The 22,163-nt window shown below is 44.0% G+C and overlaps 1 protein-coding gene across 2 annotated transcripts in view; it reads left to right on the forward strand.

The window, feature by feature from the left end:
- samd11 (sterile alpha motif domain containing 11) overlaps positions 1-22,163 on the forward strand; it is a 49,892-nt gene that overhangs the window by 14,753 nt on the left and 12,976 nt on the right. For both annotated transcript variants that reach the window (XM_006785545.3, XM_087833983.1), the window contains exons 4-6: positions 9,383-9,492; positions 16,524-16,616; positions 19,629-19,793. In XM_006785545.3, coding sequence (XP_006785608.3) covers positions 9,383-9,492; positions 16,524-16,616; positions 19,629-19,793 — 368 coding nt within the window. The remainder of the gene's footprint in view (positions 1-9,382; positions 9,493-16,523; positions 16,617-19,628; positions 19,794-22,163) is intronic.

The following is a 22,163-nucleotide window of genomic DNA, read 5'->3' on the forward strand; positions in this document are numbered from 1 at the left end:
CCGTTAAAGGCTCACTTTTAGACAAACAAAGAGCCGCATTTCAAAAATATATGTGCATGGTTTTTGCTTTGGGATGTCTAATGGAAGCTGTTGAGCTTTCACGGCGTTAATTGGTTTGTTAGTTTGCGTTATCCTGCTCCTGCCAAGTCTCGGTGTGTCTGTCTTGAGTTGATATCGAATGACTGAATCACCTGAGTCACTGCTGCCTGTTTCATCCTATACTGTAGCAGGGGGCAGCTCGCTCATAATAGAAAAGATAAATTTGCCGTCTTTATGGTGTTCAGCTGATCTAAAGATTGTTTCAAAACGCTTATGAAGTGTTTTTGAACAACTCGAGTTAGATTAAAGAAAGAAGTAGCATATGCTGCCTCAAAGACACTTTGGCAGTGGTAGAAACATGACTAGTGTTTTATTTTTGTCAGATCTGGAAGGAAAGCAGGAGTTTTTTGAGTTGTGCCATTTTTATTTTTAAGAAGTAGCTGGTATCACATCATAATAATATGCTTTAGGCATACATCTCAAATGCTTTTATAATGATTGGGGGTGTTTATTCTTTACATTGAGCGAGTTTATGTGTTAAATTAACAAAAATATTAAAGAGTTATTTTCAAAATGAAGATGATTTCTGTGCAGGATTTTTGGTTTGTTATAAAGTGGGAACTGCTCTGGATACAAGTGAATAATCACGTCTCCATTTTCATACATGCAAACAAAGACGTGCAAGGCTACAATGATGTCACACACCGCCACTGGTGGCGTATAGTCGATGGGGTTAGGAACAAAAACTAAACTGAGATGGAATTATAATTTTTCTCGTGTGTGTGTTTGTTTTTTGTTTTAATTGCCACCGTGGAATTTTGTGATTGCTCAGTACGTGCGTAAACGGATTGTGATATTTAGAAATCAGACAGATTATTGATTTAAGGCAGAGCCTGTTTATTGATTAAACCCAGAAAGTCCCCAGCTGCATTATAGGAGCTTGAGCAACCTCATTAAAGAAAGGGATGTTTTTCATGTCGTGAGATTTACGCGTGACACGGCGGACAGCGCAGCAACTGTGAAGCTTTAAATGGATCCACTAACCTCATTTAAGAGGGCTTCCCCTCCCCCTGACACTTGTGCCGCTGGCGTGTTAAGATGATAATGAATTTAAAGAACACTTATGACTAATATGTCAGGCTTTTACCCTTTGAAAGGCGACGGACTCGCTGGAGCCGCAGCTCCGGTCTGTCGTGGGTATCCGTCTCAGCCTTGCTTTATCCCCCAATGTGGGTCTGGACGAACAGGATAATGGGATGTCCAATCATGGAAATGTGATTTCCATTGACCGCAGCTTCGTAAGTGAGTCGTAGAAGGGTCTTAACAAATTGGATTTGTCCGATGGATGTGAAAAATACAGGGCCTCTGTATACATGTGAGTGTATCTGTGCTGTCTCATCCTCACATCATCAGAGCTGGCGGCAGCACCGTCACACCCACTCGGTTGCAGCTACTTGCCTACTGTAACTGTACTTTAATCTAAAAGAGCACATCAGATGTGCCATGTGGTATTTAACCGTTTGATCCTTGCGTAATGCTTCATCCAGAAATTAACTTCCAGAAGGATTACGTTAGGAGATTCTCCCCCTTTTTTTTTTTTTTTTTTTTTTTTGACTCAATTCAAGTTTTTCACTGCAGAGCTGCATGGAACTTGTATAAAGTGTCACATTTTTCACTAAAATGATTTTGCATACCAATGCCAGAAAGTTTCTGACCTTCTCATTTCCAGAATTCATTATCAGACACTCCACCTTAATCTGATTAATGGCAGCAGTCTCTGTCTTAACAGACAATTGGTTTTCTTGGCACTCTATAGATCTGCATTCGTCCTGCTGAATAAGCATAGACCAACTACAGACTGAAGTGCAGCCAAACCACAGAACTAACCCAATAATCGTTATCGCAATAGAACGCATATGGACGTTTCCTGGATATCAAAATGTATCCAAAGCTCTTATTGTGGTGTCTGCGCTACAGATTGTTAGGATTATTTACACACTGATTGATGAATTTCATCTTGGGGGGGAAAAGATTATGACTTTTTGGTTGGAAAAAGGAGTGCAAATGGAGGTCAGCTCAGTGATTTTTCATCCTCTGCATCCTACCTATGCAGGCTTTATGGCTCTGTAATTACGCCACCTCACTTCCTCGTCTGCTCCCGTCATAATTACTACTGCCGCCGTCGTGTTGTAATGTAGCTCCGGTTAAATAAGCTTTTTACACCATCAACCTATGGAGTCATTTTTCATAATTTCTTTTTTTAACGGCAGGGAAATTTTAAGATTTTAGCGTCTTACTCGAGGGCAAAACAAAGCCTATCTTAGCGTTTGTTTATCTTGGCTATAGATAACAAGGGTTGATTGAAAAGTGCTGACTGAGAGTCTGGATAATTACTTGGCAGCCACCGTGGATTTTGTAAGTTACACCTGCTGACGTCTGCCTTCCAACCTGCAACCTCTGGAAGACAAACTTCTTCATACCCGTTATTAGCCTTTGCCAAAACAAACACAAAAGACGCTTTAACAGTTTCTCAGTCATCCACGGCAATTAATTGTATATGCAAATTCTCCCTTCTCGTAAAGAGACGCTAAAATAATGAGAGGGAGGTGTTTGTGACAAAATCAGCAAACATACTTCATAAAAGGGTCATCTTTTCCTGTCTGGTGATATTAGAGCATGCTAATATCCTCCTCGTCATGGAGGCAAAATTTTATTTTAAGTCAAAACGTAGAAGAGCTGGCATGAGTTTGAAGTATCTTTCTTACTGTTTGTTACAGGCTGTGGGTGATAACAGGCTGGTATGAAAATAAGCAGCAGGCAGATGCTTACGTTTATGAAGATTAAAAAAATCCTCACATAACTTTGTGGCCCCTTTTTGGGAAGCATCATCGGCTCATTTGTTAACAGGAGAGCTTTACTTAATCTGGCCAATGGAGAAAGACGCTGATGCTGAGTTAGCTACTGTATGTCTGTTGCAATTGACATTTTGTCCTCTGGCTTCATTGAACAACCGTATCATTGCCTTATGCCAGTAAGGGGTCAGAGACAGTGTGAAATTACTGGAAATGGCTCTCCCCTAAAGCACTAATTAATGAGCTTGGAGGTTTTATAGCTTTTTAGAGGAGCTTTCCGCCTTAAAAAAGGAAGAAAAAAAATGGTCTTGTTTACATGCCTTTGCCATGGCGACATAGTCGCAGCAATTTAGTAGTTGATTGGGCGTTGGCTAGCAGCAAGGCATTCACTGTTTCCACACAGAAGAGTGTTTGTTGTGTCTGTTAACTTGCTGTCATAACACAGGATGGACAGAAAGACGGTCAGCAGTGTTTCAGCTGTTAGGCTCAGATGTGGCTTGAGTTCAGCTTTTCCACGTGTAAAGATCAAAGTGATTGTGCTGTTATATCAGTGCGAATCAGGTGAAATTAATACACAGAATGAAAGTGTCCTCTCTTGAGAATTACCACTCAAACTGCAAATATAAATTTTATTTAGTCCAATTTTTTCCTTAAAACTAAAAACAAAAATCTCTCTCCAAGTGAGGAGAGATTTGCATTACAGATGAGAAATCAAGAGTAAATAAAACCAGCAGTTTTCTCAAGGAAATGTAGCATGGCAGACTTGCTGTATATTCTGTTTCCATTGTCTTCCCTCCCTTGGCTGCTTTATCGACCTCATGTCAGCGTGTACAGCGGGCGCACAACCAGGAGGAATGAAGCTGGGCTACTCTGACTTATTCATGTATCTGTTTCTGTATTTATTCATTACCCCCTCCACTTGCAGGGTTCCCACTTGCATGTTACCTTTGAATTCAACTGTGGAAGCCTGACAATTGTGCTTCTGCTGCTCACAATAAACCAACAAGAATCCTGATTTAGACTTGATGAGTCTGAAAGGAAGTCTGTTTTTATAAACTCTTTTTAATTCCTTAATTTTTTCAGCATAATACTCATGTGCACGCCTTTCTTCTCTCTGGTTGTTGAATATTACATACTGTCTGGTAGTATTTGAATTTTGCTATGGGGCCACCTGCGCAGGTTGGAGCAGGCTGTATGTTTGGGCTATTGTCTTGAGCAGATGAGGGTAGTAAACCTGCGCGTACCAGATGTTTCATAGCAGTTGCACCCTGCCTTTCTCTCCCGTCTCTGTCTCTCTTGCTCTTTCTCCTCCTCCTACTCCTCCTCCTTCACATCCCTGCTGTCTGTCTGTCAGCACTTTCCCAGCGGTGGTGTGAGACATGGCGTCAGGGTGCCTGGGCTGCCAGCTTCTGCCAGCTCACACTGTGACCTCCAGCCCCGCCACCTCAGCTCCACGTGCCAATGCCACAGCAGGGCACTACTGGGCATTTATACTGAGTTGACTCCCGGTGCCAGCAGAAGTCTTTTCATGTTGTTTGGGTTATTTTGAATAGTACTGAATTGGTAGAAGAGAGCACAAGCGTTTCTTAACAAAAGATCAACTTTTACTCTAATACAAATCATTTCTCTTGTTAAGCTATAAATACATATTTTAAATATCTAAACAATATTCACAGAAAATTGTAATACAGAGCACACTACTACACATAGTATACATAGTATATACCAGGGGTCGGCAACCTTTCTGATGACGAGTGCCATTTAAAATTTCCTCAGAGGTCAGTGTGCCATATGATTGCATTAGCAATAAATTTAATAACGCTCTTTATTAACAGTTACACACTATATAGAACCACTTTATAGAATTATATTTGTTCGCAGATGTTGGCAGCTGTCAGCAAATAGTTATCAGCTATTTTGAAACAAAAATAGACTTTTTATCCATTACAGCAAATGAACTGTACAACAGAAAATGCAAATGCTATTTATGGTCTCCTCACAACAATGATAAGAAAAATAAACTTGGCCAATATATGACATGTTTGTTAATACAGAGACACACATGTTAATGTGATCTCTGGTCTCCCACTCAGAGACACAGGTCTCCGAGTGTCCAGCATTCAGACGGCTACCTGAGGACTCATGTGAGAGAAAATCTGCTCACACAGACATGTAGAGCCAAATACTGTCAATAAGGCCTCTACAATGTTCTGAAGACAGTTAAACTTGTCAGGTAGTGATGTCCAGCAGGTGAAAAGGCAGCTCCATGAACACACACAGCTGTGGATTCCAGCTGCTTTGATGTTATATGTATGATTTCTATACATTTTACGTCAGATAAAAACTTTGGTTGTAAGCTTCAGATAATTATTTATTAAAAGCCAGACATTTTAAATGAGAATAAGAAAGTATTTCTTTGTGCCCCCCTCTCCCTGTTAATGCCCCACCTGGCCCCCTGGCAAAACTTTGTTAGACCCGCCCCTGCACAGTTACCAGCTGTCAGCTACTTAGAAAAGGATCTTGGTGTTATTTGTCTCTCAGAAACAGTTCATAACTTCCCTTTAACTCATTCATGTCACCTAAAAGGTAAACCTGTTTCTCCATCACCTGTTCAGCTCTGATGATTCAGTAAGGACATCTCCTGGTTTCATCTTCATGTTTCCCTCTCACCAGATAACCAAACTGACATCATGACCAGCAGCTTTACAGCTGTGGCTCCAGCAAACATCAGCTGATACTAGAAATTAATATCAAATAAATTCTAACAACAGCTGATCAAGCTTAAACGTGCTGCTGTTGTTTAGCGCGACATCTGCGGTTTCCTCTTTCTGGCGCAAAGTGGGCGATAAACAAACGAGAAAAAAGCCGATCAGCTGATCACTGATCAGTTTCATGATTGAAGTAGCAACAGGCGAGGGAGGGGGAGAGAATGAGAGAAGAAGAGGCAGCTGTGCAGCAAAGACACAGAATAACTCCAGCTTTGTGTCGTTTTCTATTCTAGCTGAATTACGGGACAAACTGTTCCTTTTCACCTCAACACGAAACGAGTAATATTTTCTCTGAATGCGGGACGATTCAGTCTTTTTACAGGACAGTTGGCAACTCTACTAACTAACCTTATGAATAAAATAAAGTTCACTATCAGTAACATCATAGCACCCACCCAGCTGTATAGAAACTCTGTCATGCTAGCTAGCACGCAGTACGAGTTATTGTAACTGACGGTAAAAAGTCAGCACAACGAAAATAAACTCCACCTAAACTTGTTTATATCTGACCCAGGTACTCTGCAGGTCATAACGTCTTACCTGAAGTTCTGTTCACCTGACACTCGGACCGGCGGCCGCCTCGGGTCTCTCCTCTTGCCTCCCCTTTCCCTCATCCACCTGCTGGCCTCCACCACTTGCTAATGTTACTGAATCTGTGGAAGCTCCGCCATAGTCACCACCAAACAACTGAGTTATTTTTACACACCAACCAGCATCTGGCCAATCAACCACCTTCCATTGTTTATACGTTACAAAGAAAAGAAAAAAGTCCCCTGGCCACCGAGCAACTGCCCGGTATGCCCGATGGCCAGTCCAGCTATGGTCGTGCCATCAGTTAACCCTTCGCATGCCAACTGTGGCACGCGTTCCTAGGGTTGCCGACCCCTGGTATATACTATAATGCACATACACAGTTATCTGCTAAATAATAATAATGCTAAATAATGCATTTTCCAATATGTTATGTGTTGCACCACTCAGCAGATCTGATTCGTCAGATACTTTAGACATTAAAAATGTTCCAAAAAGCACAAATGGTATAAACAAGGTGGAGGGGTCCAGTTCAAACCCGTTCCCCTAACTTTGAGCCTTACCAGCATCCTTTTTTTTTTTTTTAATGAAAATGCATATGAAAAGGAAAACTATGGAGCCCAAAACTACTGAACATGGCTTTAAATGCTTTTTATTTAACAGTTTCAAATGAGAGTGATTCACTTTTGAAGCCAGCCTCAAGTGGTTACTCTGGGAACTGCAATGTTCTGCTTTATACAGGCTAAAAAAAATAAGTATCATAGCTGGAGATGGATTGGTATTGAAATTCAAATTCAGCCTTTGTGGAAGTTTGATTATGACAGTTTTATGTCATCAGTAATGTTAGTAGATAGTGGTATTTGATTAATAACACACTCTGGCTAACCCAGTGTCTGGTTCACTGTGTCCAGTAACAAAGGAACAGTACTGACCAGTTTAGAGATAAGCAGGAGGTGACTGTCTGGTGCACGTGGGTGATGAGAAGTCGGCTCATGTCCTTCTTAGCAATCGGGCTCAACAACCGCTATATAACCCCCTCCCTCCATCGTTTCCAAGGCCTCCGTCCTTCCCAGCTAACCCTGGCCTTTGGAGCTCCTTAGGGAGCGCTGACTCAGGTGACTGGGTTTTAAACAGCATCCCCTGCCCCCCTCTGTCTTCCACGGCTTGAGAGTGACCTTGCCTCCGCTCACAGAACAAGCGAAGGAGGGGGCTGAGGGAGGGCATAGGTGGGTGGGGATAAGGCTAGGCCCTCATTAGCCCGAGCTGAGGCGGGACGGCTCAGGAGAAGTGCGCTAATTACCCAACTAACAATGTCCTTGCCGTTCACGGCTTTGAGCGGCCACTTCACCATGAGATAATAACCCCGTCACCTCTCTGAGAAGTTCACGATGGCATTATCACTATCACTTTAAATGATGGACAGAGGGTGGTGTTATAATGCAGCTAACTGATTGATGGATTTGGCCGCAGCTTCCCACAGTAGAGCATCTAACTGCATTGCGTACGGACGGCATAGTTTGGAGTGAGTGGGTGACACAAACGCACAATAATGACCTTTAAAAAACCTCCTTTGGACCTCATTTTCGTTTTTGAAGAAAATCATTGCCCTCTCAGACGCTTAGAGCTACCAATTTTAGTAAGTTGCACTCTAAAAAAGAAGTCTGTCATTAGTGTAAAAAGTTTGCAGTCACAGACCAATCAAGCGTCTCCTTGCTTAGCAACCGATGGTGACTGTTTTGTCTGCGACTATTTTCTGAGTCATTGGTTCTCTGTGCCTGAGAGGTGACTGGTGAGGCCAGCAGGGCCAGCATGAGGTCCTCAGCACTACCCTTCATCTTTTCTGTTAGCGTGTGGAAAACAGCTTGGCGACCGACAGCCTGACATTACAGAAGGAGCCTGTAATCATGGGACTGTAAAAACCCAAATCCAGCAGCCGCAAACAGTGTGGCCTCGTCATAGTGGTGGCAGCTAAGAACCATTCACCGCCTCTGTCCCATAAACTGTGCTTGCCGTGTCATACCAGACCCCCTTCATAGATGTTTCTGCTTTCAATAAAGTTGCCAGTTAAGGCTGTAAATGAGATTGCTGCTCACACGAGAGGTTGCTGATGCTGTGAAATGACGTGTTAGGGTTACTGTGAAAACAACACAGCATGTATGTGCAAAAATCTCTAAATCCTCGTGGGCTTTGGGACAGCTGTGTGCAGCAGGTATATCGCATAACTATGACAGAAGATATGTAACTGTAACTAAAAAAACACATTCAGCCCTGTACCTCTCCTGCCGCACAAGCTGTTTGCCATTACACTGACTACACTCCACACACCGCGCGGCCATGCTACCCTCAAACGCTAAGCGCCTATTTCCCATCATTATGCCATTTAATGCGATCAGGATGGTAATCAGATTGCAAATGAAATGCCTCCATGACACAGTTGTGTGGGTCCGCTGGTGTGGGGAGTTTAGAAAGGCAGCTGGTGGAGAATTTGAAAGGACAGAGCGGCTCCAACCAAATCTGGGTCTAATCTGTTAACCCTCCTCCTGCTCCTCCTCTGGGTGCTGAAGGGCAGGACAGGGTGTTTGAGAAATTCTTGTGAATAATAATTTTCTTTCTTTCTATTTTTTTTTTTTTTTATCTTATCATGTGAGGAACTTAACATTAGCGTAGGCACAAGACTAGAGAAGACTTGCAGCTCCTTTTTTTAATTGTTAGCGCAATCAACGGTGGCTTATACTTGAGGATTTTATACATTCTTAATAAATAAAACCACTTCCAAGCGCAATCGAATCGTTTATTTATCTTAACTATTCTTTACCTGTCTTTGCATATTATTAGAGCGGGTTTTAAGCTGTTAAACTGCTTATGGGTTGTGAATATGTTCATTAATACATCTTAGTGTGGAAGATGAGTAGGGATGAGACCTGAAAGTGCTGGATGCGGTAGTCTGTCAGAGTGTATTACACACCTCAGAGCTAAGAGCCAGTTGACAGGACAGCCACTTGTTGCTGCTGAGTCTGTGTGAAGATGTGCATTTTATAGAGCGCAGGTCTGTCTGTATGGAGGATTTCGGTGGTAAGTCTTTTGTGAAACAGTGTGAATTTATATGCTGCTGCTTACACACTGATTTGGTGCACTTTTAATTGTGCTCTCTTTCCTCTATGTGTGTTTGCGTGTGTATTTTGTGTGTTGCAGTCGTGACACTGACCTCTCTACAATTATCTCCAACCTGCACCACACCAGACAGCACGGCATGCCCGAAGGCCAGTCCGCCTCTGACCACGGCACCAGTACTGGACACACAGGTAGGATCATGATGATGCCTGTGTGTGTGTGTGTTTTAACAGTACGCATGTCTAATGTATGCAAAATGTAAGGTGGCTTCTTTCTTTCTCTTTCTTACATTTGTCTTTCTCTTTCTTCCTTTGCATGTAGGCAGATGATGCATGCCCCTTTACGCCTCCTATAACACATGTAAACGTTCCATTAACCATTTAATTTACTGTAATTTATGTGATTGAGGGAATTTAACATAAGCGTATTAGTAATTCCTAAAGGTCGCTCATGTTGATTACTTAATGTTCTTCCCACATTCTCTGCCGCACTCCAGGATTTTTTTTTTTTTTTTTTTTTTTGGCTAAACCCCCTGTTTTAAATTACCTCTGAATAAATAGCTTTGTTTGCCATTAATCCAGTTTCATGTGAGCAGAGGAACCATGGTGTGCATGTGCTAAGCTAAGAGCTTTGCTTCCAGCTTAAACACAGAACACAGACCACATTTAATCACAGCTATTTGTCAAGTAGACTGTATGAGGATATTGTGCAGCCATCAAAGACATATGGCTGTTCGGAAAGCCTCTGTGTAAGTCACTGTTTAGAAACTAGTCCATTGTGCTGTATGTCTCGCTCACATTTTGTAAGTTGCACTTAACTTTAGTGGCGTACAAGTATGTTTGTGTAGTTTTTCATGGTACACTTGCAAAATCTTCACATTATCACAGTAATATAAGAAGTTCACTAACTATAATTTTAGGGTTGTTGAAGACTTAAAACAGTCGGCGTTTCATGTTGAACTAATTAATCTCAAGAGTTTTTATTTTTTCTTATCCCTGCTCATTTTTTTTCTTTTTTTTGATTTTTTGCCTGCAGGTGAAAATATTGATCATGACACATGAATAACCCTGGATTATAAACTTCTATCAGATAATCCAAACACTTTTAAATAAATGCAGTTACCCTTAATTAAATAATTGGGTGCCTTTTTATCAGTAAAGACCATACCTTTGCTTTGCTGTTACCCGGAGTTCAACCCCTGTCCCTCCTTATCCCATTAGGAGGCACAGCAAGTGGCATAATCACCCCAGACCCAACACTTCCATACTGTCTCTCCGTGTGCTCATATACTCTGTCTGCCAGATTAATTGTCCATACGGTGCCTGCGATATGAGGTAGAGTGGGTGCAAGGTGGGGAGAGTATTAGATTGCTAAACAGCCAGCTCAGCCGGTGTCTTTGGGTCCCTGTTTGGGACAGATTTCCACCAATACACCAGTCTAATCAGCTGTTAAACTTAATGGAGAAATCAGAGCCATGAATGATTTTCCTAATGGGGGAAGACAAGAGAGATGGAGGTGGGTGTGGGGCAGCAATGGGGGATGGTGTGCGCACAGTGTGGCCTACACATAGGGGGTCCAAGACCCTAAAATCTGTCCGCTTGAGCATTAAAGGGAGATTTAACAGGCTGCCTAAGCGGCTCGCTTCGTGTCTGTAAACAAGTCCAATCCGATCAGCCACTGGCTCTAATTCTGTCTGCCAGTGAAATTAGACACACACTCGTTCTCAAACACACAATTACACACAAATAACATGTAGTTATACATCTGCGTGCCTACGCAATATCAACTCAAGTTCGAATTTGCGTCCACATACTTAGGTGGGTGACATGTACGTGAAGTTTTAAAGCAGCGGATTATTTGGCTTTGGGATTGGCGCAGCATAAATGCTTGTGTTTATGTGTTTACGCTGTTGCGTCAGTCACCTCTGCTGTTCGGCTCCTCCAGAGGTGTTTAATGTGTACCAGTGAACAGTGGAGGGAAAGAAGGGAGAAAGACAGCCAGGAGGAGGTGAAGAAAAAGTCTGCAGCAGCGAGAGACGGAGATGCTGTGATGGAGGAAACATTTGGAAATAGGGAGCCAGAAGAAAATGAGATGAATGAGTGCGGTAGTGGTATCAAGGGAGGGTAAGCAGCAACTATGGCGGCGGACTGCTCCGTGTGTGTGTTTGTGTGTGTGCGTGTGTGTGTGTGGGTCAGGAGGAAAGGGAAGCAGGCTTGCCGGGTCGTCTCTGTGCCGGAGTGGGCCGTTAATTAAATCTGAGAGACAGACAGGAAGGTTGCCTCCCTCCCTTCTCTTCCCATCTCCATCCGTCCCTCCCCTGCTTCGCTCTCTCAATCCCCAGCCACTGGCTATTCAGAGGCTCTGTTAGAGGCGGAGAAGGAGGGTGGAGGGGAAGGAGGGGTAGGAGGCAGGAGGGGCAGGGGCGCCGATGCTGAGAGTCTGGCTGCCTGTGGAGACTGTAAACCGTGGCTCTGCGGTCAGACCGGAGACTCAAACAGGCAGATAAGGTGTTTTTGGGCCGCCGCTCTCTCTCTCTTCCTCTCTCTCTTCGCTCCCAACACTCAGGCTCTCAAAAGCAGTTACAGCCTGTCGGCGTGTGTGTGGTTGGGGGTTGCAGCAGCGGTTTGGGGCTTGAGCACATTTTTGTGTGTGTTTGTGCATGCGCACCTTTCCGTGTGCGGTTTCGAAAAGGCCTGGTTTTAAATGTTTGCTTGCGTGTGAATCTGCAGCCCAGCGTGTTTGTGCAAGGCCTTTTTCTTTCAAACTGATTGTGAGCGAGGATTGCTTCTGAAGTATTACCAGCTAGTTATTACATGATTAGCATAGAAAGGCAATTCTGCCCCCAAAGTAAACATTCCAGGATGTGTGCTTATATTAGCTCTGTCATACAGCGGCTAAAAAGGGGAAATGTGGATAGTAAATATTTTAAAACATCCCACAGCTTAACAGGGATGTAATTGCACTGCCATAACAAAACGCTTTCTCGTGGTTTCTCAAAAAGACATGCGGACGGTTCTGTCAAGATGTGGAATTCAAGATGACAAAATAAATAGTTGAATTAATAGTGAAAATAGTTTTGTCTGTCTGGGCGCTTAAAAGAAACCCTGTAGTTTCTGTAGTTGCTCTTTGACATCTCAGATTTTTTATTGTGTTTTTTCTTTTCTGCTTGTACTTGTGCAAAGTTACACTTGAGCAGAATCAGCAGTCGGTCGAGTTGTGCGTCACAGAAATATTTCTTGGCACTTTTAAATCTTTAATTGCCTTTAATAACCTGCGAATTGCGCGTTGTTTGAATGGGAATATTAGCTTGCATATTTGGGCACGAACTGTTGCCTAGGAACAGTCTCTGTAAGCAGAAGAAGACGGATGAATGCTGGGAAGACGGAAAGATCTGACAAAGAAAGCAATACATTTAAGACTGACAGAAGATATTAGACATCGTTTTTGGATTCAGAACAACCTTATTGGAAAAGTTTAATTGAGAAATTTTCCATTTACAGATTTTTTCCCAGATATTTAATCTACTTATGCAATATTATATATAAATGTTTCTTGATAGTTTTTTCCCCTTTTTTATATGTTGTTTCCTGATTCAGGATGATGAAGTATTTTATTTATTAATCAAACTTATTTTTAATTCTAATTAGTTATTTCTGTCATGTTTTTTTTCTTTTGACTTTTTAAAAGGAAATTCAAAAATAAATGGTATTTCCATAGAATTAGGACAGACAGTTGTCAGATTAGTTTTGTAGCCGTTATTTCGGGAAACAGAGTAGACAACAAAGCACTCTGCAGTGGTCTTTTGCTATATGGGTTGCCTACTCAACCCAGTGAGGTGTACCGATGCCTACATATTAGTAATTTTAAAAAACTTTTTTCTGGGCGACTGTCACAGTGGTTGTCATAACCGACATTATAAACAAACTGGTACTGCTGATGGAAACTTCTCGTGTAACGCCACCTGTTCAGAGGATTCCTATGAGAAGGGACTGACTGTATCCGGCTGAAGGCAGTGAGGACGACAAAGACAAAACCTACTTTTGGTTTTATTCGGTTACATAATTATGATCTCTTGAAAATATCACACTCACAGATTTTCATTTTAAGGTCAGATGTTTGGGGGTTTTTTTGTTCCATTTTTTTCTGGCTCTGTTTGTCCGTCTTTCCGTTTCTTCCATCATATAAGAAAGACGAGCACTTTTTGTGGCAGTTTTCCTATTGGTGAACATTTGCACATGTTGTTGTGGTGCATCCTCCACTCGTGCCAACTCCATCAACCACCCCCAACCCTCTCTCATACACCCCCACCACCACCACACCGCCCTTTCCCAGCTGCATCGGCCCGTAAGCCAATCAATGCCAGGGCTTTCAGGGCCGGCGGAGGCCCCGGCGCACGGAGGAGGGATCAATAAGTTATTAGCACCATTCTGTCAGCTGTAATGTGGAGATTGATCGGGGGGCTGCGGCTGGCGGCCCACCCCACGTCCCCGCCTGTCACCCCACCCCCCCCAAGCTGCTCCCTCCACTCAGCCGCCTCCCCCTCCCCTTCCTCGGCCTGATAAAGATGACAGATTAACGGAGTAAGAGAGGAATTAAGGAGTCTGGCTGTCTGAGCTGTCAACGCGCTCCACAGGATGGAGAGAAGAGAGGAGGAGGGCTAAAGTTTGAGGAAGAAGAGGGGTAAAAAAAAAAAAAAGAGTAGGAGAGGAAGGGGAACGTTCTCCTGGCTGATGATTCGCCCTGCTGGTGTCACATGAAAGAGAAGTCGTTTAGGTCCTGCTGTTTCCTCTCTCTTTCTATCCCTCAGCTCTCATCTATCTTTTCTCTCAGTGGGAGGAACAGCAGATAAGGAGGAGGTTAACTAGCAAGGAGGAACTGAGGAAGAGGCTGGAACATGGTGTGTTCACATACACGTCTGAAAAAAAGGCAAGACTGCAGATTGTCTGTTGACCAAGAAAAGCTAAAACATGGGGTTATATCATTAGAAGCAAACGCTGTCTGCACTTAATAATTGCTGTATTTTGACAGTTAAAATAGCAGCCTTGGAGGCGGACTAAAACTCTTGACTCCACGACCGCTAATTCCTTAGCAATATTAACAAGCAGGTGATAGGGAAAGGCCTAAGGTAGCAAACTTGACTGTAAGCTGTGTTAGTGGGAGTAAAAGGGTTAGTATAGATGCTAGCAGAGCTCAGGGTTTGGCATTAAAAGGGAGCGCCGGTGCTCTAAGAAGCCCCATTTAATTGGCTTTAAAAGCTTTCCGCCCTCAAATCTCGGGCCCTCGGGCACTCGCTCAGGAGACGCAGTGTCTTGAGTGAGGTCGGCTCAAGAGACGACTCAAGTGTGTTTGATCATGAGAGGCTCTGGGTGTGGGTCTAAGCGCGTGTGTGTTTGGTAGAGAGGGGCTTTAACTAATGGGGGTTCTCTCTCTCTTTGTTAATATTTCACTAATAGGATAGATGGAGACCTTCGTTTTTTTTCACCTGAAAGGACCAGTGAAAGAAAAGTACCAAAGCGAGATTTGAAAACGAGAAAGAAAAACGGAAAGAGAGATCATAAAAGAGATTGGAGAAAAAGTAGAAATGGTAAAAAGCATCCAGTTTGTGTGTATGCATGCACTTGTCCATTAGCGTTACTCCCTGTGCCCCCCGCCCCCTCTTGCTGTTTCTTTTGGATGGTATAGGGAGTGGATCTCCTCAGGACCTGAGAGGTAACATCAAACACCGGATCATTAGTGAACCTCCTCCCTCTCATCCTTTCCCGCTTGCTCGCTCGCCCTCTCATCAACACCGGCACTCCTTTAGCAGCACAGCAAAATCCTCAGAGTCCTGTCTAAATCCATTTTTTTCCCTCCTCTGTTCCCCTTGCAGACAGGAACAGGCACAAGTTTGGCTAATAGGTTAAAGGTCAGAGCTCAGACACCATATCAGCTTTACTCTCACGTACCACCAGCAATATTAATGCCGGACACAGGAAAGAGGCGGAGCTAACTGTATTTGCGTGGGTGTTGCGATGATGACGACGACGTGTTTTATTTCTACTCTGTGTTCGTTGTTTCTCCGCACTGTTTACACCTGCTGTGCAAATGATGAAAAATTGCTTTGCTGAAAAAGCAGAGAGAGAGAGAGATGAACCATTCTCCTTGAGGGAGGGGGGGGAAAAACTCGCCTCACCCTGAAAACTATGCATTGAGATGGGAAAGAGAGAAAGTGGAACGAAGGGAAGAAGAAGTCACTGCGATGGGTTTGGCTGTCTGTGTGGAAGAAGAAACAGAGTTGGAGAAAAATCAGAGATGCATGAAGTAGAAATAAAGAGAGAGAGAGCGCGCAATGACAAACGCCTCTTTCCTTCCTGCCGGCGCTGCGTGCGATGTGCTCTGCATCTCCTCCTTCTCTGATAAGGCCTGTATTGATTTGAGGTGTGTTTGTAGGGGAGGTGGCGGGGGAGGGGGGGGAGGTGATGGGATGGGAAAGGAAGGAAGAGAGAGATGAGAGGGGAGGAGAGGTAAGGGGGGGGAGCAGCTCTAGAGGCAGGGGTGAGGACAACAGGGAGGAAGAAGAGGAGCCAGAGAGGTGTTAATGTGAGAGTGAGGTGCTCCTGAGGTTCAAACACCCAAATGAGACTAACGAGAGAAGGAAGTGGACGGAGAAATGAAGAGACGTGAGGGTTTATGGGAGGTCACCAAAAGTTGTTGTAGAGGTACAAAAATTAAAATAAAAACACGTGAGGCAGACATGACGTCAGCTGAGCGGTATTTCTGAGAGGATCTCGTGCACTTGAGTTCAGTCAGAGGGTTTTGCTTCAACATCTGGAAAAAAGGAAGAAAGAGAGAGGAAGAAAGAGAGAGGAAGGATGGTGATAACACTTGAGGACAGACTGTTGGAAAGAGATTATGGCACAGAGAGACCGAGCCCCCCTCCCTGCTTTAGATAGACAAACAAACACGTGACTAAGGGGGGGCAGATCCGTCATCCACGGCAGTGCAGGGCCTCTCTTTTCTCTGACAGACAGAATATGCACCTCTCCAGACGCCCGTGCCTTGTTTCACTCTTCTGTTTTTCATCTTTCTCTCCTCCTCTTTGGTTATTTTTCACTCGCACGTCTCTCTTTCTTCTACATTTCCAAAGCAGCCACCATGCACACAGGTAGAGACACAGGAGAGCGGCAATATCGAGTCTTTACTCTGGTTTTTGTTTCTGATTGGTTTCCGTGTGTGTTTACAGATGACCTTCTAGGCAAGAGGAGAAGCTTCTCTCCCAACAGCAGCAGCGAGTGTCCCTCTGAAAGCAAGAAGTTACGCAGTGTATCCCCCAAAGGTAGGCAGTGTATTTGTGTGTTGTGATGTTACAGATGTGTGAAACTGTTTGAGGGAAAAAAGAAAAAGAAAAGATGGAAGTTGACTCGGCCGCTGGTGAATGTCAGAATGTTGACCCCAAATTATGTTTCTCCAAATATACATGCAAACATCCCTGCAGAGAAAGGTGTTATGGGTGACTACAGGTCACAGAGGCCCACAGAGCAAATGATGTGCAGATCTCAGTGTGTCACATGCTCCTGGTTGAGATAGAGGAGTATGTAGAAGCAGCCATCTCGTCCCCCTTTCTTCCTACATATGCACACGTTAGAGGGCGCCACCAAAAACGAATAAATAGTCAAATAAAAAACAAAGTTCTTACTTACAAAGTGATTTAATATCAATAAATGAAAACCGTTTAGGAGTTTCATTTTTAGCCCTGAAAAAGATCAAACATTGATCACCTCTATATATGTGTGTGTTCCACAAAAAATGAATGAAAACTGTGATTTGAGGGCATGGCCTGTCCCGTCTGTCATCTTCCAAACAAACACGTGTGTACAGTAATATCCTCAGGCAGACACACTCATATGAGCATTTGCTCTCTAGGTGAAATTAGCACAGCGTAAATGACGGACCTTGACAAGGCACACCTTGGTAAGACGGTGCTCTGTAGTGCTGCAATCTGGGCGCTGTCCTCTATTATTGATATCTCCCTCGTGTGGTGTGAAACCAGGCGCCCGGCGTGGAGCTGGAACGGCCACCGAGTCTGTCCCTCTGGGCTCCTGACGAAGACTTCCTGACTGATGCATTATACAGCAGGCAAAACCCGAGGGCAGCTCACCACACATCTTATCTTTGCAGACTCACAAGCGCTGTGCATACACTGCACTTCTTATTTGACAAACTAATAAAATCTTCTTTCTGCGGGTTAAAGTATGCATTAAAATTTAGATGACTTAAAGCAGTTGTGTGTAATTCGGATGTAAGACTGAGCTGTGTCGAGCTCGGCGTGATCCCTGTTTTGACCTTTGGCCACCAGGTGACCTTTGACCGACTGCAGTCCTGCCTGGAGCCTCTTTCCTCTTTGTCTGTGTACAGAAGCACTCATTCGTGGCCATTATCGTCTTACTTAGACACAACCCTGCCTCTGAAAGATGCATGGGTTTGTTATTGGTTGAGAATAGTGTGTTTGTGTGTGTTTGTGTATTCTGGCTCGGTTTCCTTTTAAGGCAAATGGAGGTTTGTGTGTTTTGAGTTTGTGTTTTTGTGCCTCTCGCAGTGTGTATGGTTAGGTTTCTGGTTTTAAAAACACAATCTCTGTATGTGCTTTGCATATATACATACATTCTTCCTCTGCTGTACATGCACAAACTGAAACTGAAACAAGAGAAACTGATAAAGCAGACTCTGTTTTTATGTGTGTGTGTGTGTGTGTGTGCGTGCAGCCAGCTGTCCAGAAAAGTGCATTTAAGCCTTGTCAAAACATTGCTGATCCTGTGTCTTAACCTTGAGCTGCGTCCACACCCAAAGCCTGACGCGGCACCTGTATGTGGGTTAGTATTTGTGTGTTATCTATGCTAAGTTACATCTTTTTGCCTCCAAGTGTGGTGACACAAGAGATCCTTTAATGACTAATGCAGGTGGAGAACAGACTAAAAGAGACAGACTGTGAGGGTAGTGTGTGGATGGAGCCAGAGAGATTGGATACCACTGTGTAAATGATGTCTGTTTTTCTTTCGGTTGCAAAGTCGGCACCCCCTGCTGTGTTTAGAGAGCAGGAAAACTTTAGACAGGCACAGACTAGTTGCGCACGCACACACGGACGCACACACAAACACTCGAGGACCTTGGGTGGATTAGCTGGAGCTTGTCGGTGGAGACAGAGATGCTTGCGTGTTCGCTTCCTCCCTCACCACCTCCACCCCACCTCCGCTCCTCAGCGCCACTCCTGCTCGCCTGCCCGGGGCCAGACTCAGGTTTCAATAAGGAGGAGGGTGGTAAAAATAACCCCTGCTTCTTTCCTCTGCTTCTCCCTCCTCCACCTCATCCTCTGTCTCCCTTTACTAACTCCCTAACCACCTTCCTATATCCCCCTCCGTTCTTACCTTAGATCATGTTACTATTGACAGGGAGGGGGAAGAGGGAGGTCAAAGGCAGGGAGATTAAGTATGGGGGACTGACGGCTAGATAGACATCATACACCGCATTGTCTTCGCAACACCTTAAACACAACAGAGAGATGTTACACACACACGTACCCACACTAACAGTGGTCGAAGCTGAGAGTTGTTTTGTACTGTTGAGTTTTCTGTAGTCTGCATTATATACAGTAAGTTTCATCACTGCAGTGTTACCGGAGCTACTGATGCGCTTTGTGTAAGAGAAATTGCGAGTTCATGATGGGGTCAGGCTCTGAACATTAACAATGCATGGCTCTACGCATGTAGCTTCATGTGAAGAGGCTTCCAGTCCACTGGACCTTCATGATCTTTGAAAGCACATGTTCTGACTCATATTTAACATATGCAGAAAACTTATACTTGTTTTATTAGGTAAAATGAGAAAATGCGACCAAAAAATGTTTAATATTTAGGTATTTCTCAAAGGGTCTAGTACCTTTAAGAACTGAAATCAAATTTTAACTAGAAAAGGTTTGAATCATTATTTCTTATCTGACAATAAAGTTCGCAGTAATGTTAAAGCAGTGCTTCATGTGTCTGATGTTGAATCGGCTTTTTAGCTGTTGAACTGCAAAATTTCACAAATCTGTGACCTCTGGTTACCATTTAGAGCCACTAATGCTTCGAGGCTGCTAACAGTATTACATTTCATGCAACCTCTTGCTTGTGGCGTGCTCTACACAATCGTGACATGCAAATGAATGTGGACTGTTCTTCCTATAAATACCCCGTGTGCCACTGAGGTGATAGAAATTTATGGGGAGAGCTTCAGAGCCTGGAGATCAAGTTAAAAGAAATTTCCCGATCAGTTTGCTACTGACAATCACTAATCCCTCCCCTCCTTTCTGCAGAAAACTCCCAGAGCCCAGGGGTGGAGGCAGGCGGCAGCCACGGCCACATGAGCCCTGAGGAACATTACAGGCGCATGATGTCAGCGCTCAGCGAGCAAGGGTCCTACGAGGAGCAGCAGCAACGCCTCTACCAGCTAGCAAGCAGCATGGGTCTGCCCGGTCACGGTCAGTACACAAAGCTCTGTCTTGCTATTTGATTCTAATCTTTCCCCACTCCACAGATTTTTAAATTCTTAATAGTAGATTTAGAAATTCTTACATAAAAGATCTAGAGGTTTCTTTTCGTTCACTTTAATTCAAGCATCTTTTAAGAAACAAAACAAAATAACCCTCCTCCATCACCTGTCGCTAAGTCACTGAGGTGCAGTGCTACCTGGTAACCCTGGAGTACAGCTCTGTGTTCGCACTACCATGTAGCACCGTGCCACGCCGCTGCCATTGTGAAACCCCCGGCCACTGAGACGGCTGACATTTCTATTTGCGGCGCTTGCCCACCCAGTGTCAAAGTGTCACTCAGGGTGATTTCTGACCACCCCGACTCTCCGTTGTTAACAACACCCACAAGCCTTCACATGCATCAACGCCATGATTGATCCAGGAGCTCTCATTGGCTGCCTGCCAACCCTCTAAATCTCACCCAGGAAACCTCTAGTGTGTCACATATTCACTGAGCTTCTATAGACATAAAATTCCCCAGTTTTATCTTGAGGAAACTGGAGTTTGATGGGCGGGGAGGAGAGAAAATGAGAAAAGTTGTTACAGATTGATACGTTGGCTTCTTGTTCTCGTCGCTGAGCGTGAAATGTTAATATTTTTCGCACATTTTTTCTATAGGATGTAACGTTAACTCCTACCAGTGTCTTTTTTTTTTTTTCCTTTTTTTTTTTTTTTTTTTTTACACGAGTCTTTCTTGCAGTAGTATAAATCCAATCAGTGCTTGGGCCAAATTGTAGTTTGAGCAGCTTTTATTTTTATTTGATTAGTAATGATTTTTAATTGCTGGTTGCAAATCTAGGGGCGAAGCCTATAAAAGCTTTAATTGAGTTTAGAGGCAAAATTCTGGGGGTTTTATGGCCATGGGCTAAGTCTGATCACCGGCTTCCTTTCCCAGAAGCTTCGTCAGTTTTGAGGCAAGCGCTCTGGAAATACTCGCTTCCTTTTCTTCACTTCCACATTCCAAATCATTTGATAGTTTCCACATTATCCTTTATTCTGCAAATATGCTTTCTTTATGCGACCAGCTCTTGTGCAGAGAAGAAGAGGCACGGGTAAAGAGGGGGAAAAAATGTATATCTAAGGAGAGGAAATGAAGAAGGAGCACAAATGAGGGAAGAAGAAATAAATAACTTCTCCTCGAGGAAGAAATATAAAACAAGTTACAGTTGCCACACACTAAATGAACCCATCACTTAAAGATAATTTCCTTGTGACATAGCACACTCCTGTTTATGTGTTAGATGCTGTCAGTGACTGAGGAGCCACGGGCAGTGCAGGCTTCGCTAGTGCTGACAGCCACCCTTCCATATTTCTCTATAAATCCACTGGCTGTTTACAGGTTTATTTGCCAAACACAACACTGCTTCCACATCCTCCCTTTCTCCAATTAACAGGTGGCGCTTGTTAGGAACCACACTGTGAACAGTTTAGGATGTAGGACAGAGGGACGGCTGTTTTGTCTCTTAAGAGGCCGATGTGAATCACTTCAGCGAGAGCGAGCCCCTTGACATTGACCTGGTCTCCAATGAGGCCCCCATGACCCTCTTCTTTAACCACCTACGCCCCCCCACCCCCCCGGGGCCCCTCATCTCCCCTATACATTTGCCTCTCATGCTTGCTTTTATACCACCTCCCCTCTTCCTCCTCCTTTTTCCTTACCGCCAACTCTCCCTTTAGCCTTGGTCCCCGCAGAGCATCCTTTCATGTGTTTGAAGTGTGGGGCACAGAAAATGAAAGTGTGAGTGCGTGGAGAGGTGGGGGTGAAGAGCAAGTCTCCGTGCATGCGTCTAGATGTGTGTGCACGCAAATGTGTAGTTGCAACGTGTTGTGTGAGAGGCTCTCTCTCTCTGGACCTGATGGGCAAAAGAAGAGTACCAAAAGAAGTGATTGGGGGTGTGGGTGTGAGGGGGGGGGTGAAATTGGGGGTGGAGGTGGAGGGGAGGCAGGGATGTAGAAATGGCCAGGAGGACTTTCCCTCCCTCTTCATATGATGAAAGGAGAGTAAAGAAGAGAGAAAAGAAAATGAGAGGTGGGGGTAGAGATCCAGATGAAAGTGAAAGGAGGGGTGGGATGGGGGGGGCGTCTTCTCCTGTTTTGTCTCTTGGAGTTCAGTCGGCGTCGAAATGTGGAGCTGTGCGTAACACCTCTAGCATCATCCCGAAAAAGTGAAAAAAATCGAGCAGTGCGTTTGGTCAAAGGACGAGGACGTTCAGCATGAGCGCACATGCCGCATATTTACAGCTGCATAAGCCTATGATACTGGCTAAATGCTGATAAATGCTTCTTCCTGAAAAGATGCTTAATTTTCTGGTGTATGGT

Source organism: Neolamprologus brichardi, chromosome 20 (assembly GCF_056152115.1).
Source record: "Neolamprologus brichardi isolate AB-2024 chromosome 20, ASM5615211v1, whole genome shotgun sequence".
NCBI classification, from domain to species: Eukaryota; Metazoa; Chordata; class Actinopteri; order Cichliformes; family Cichlidae; genus Neolamprologus; species Neolamprologus brichardi.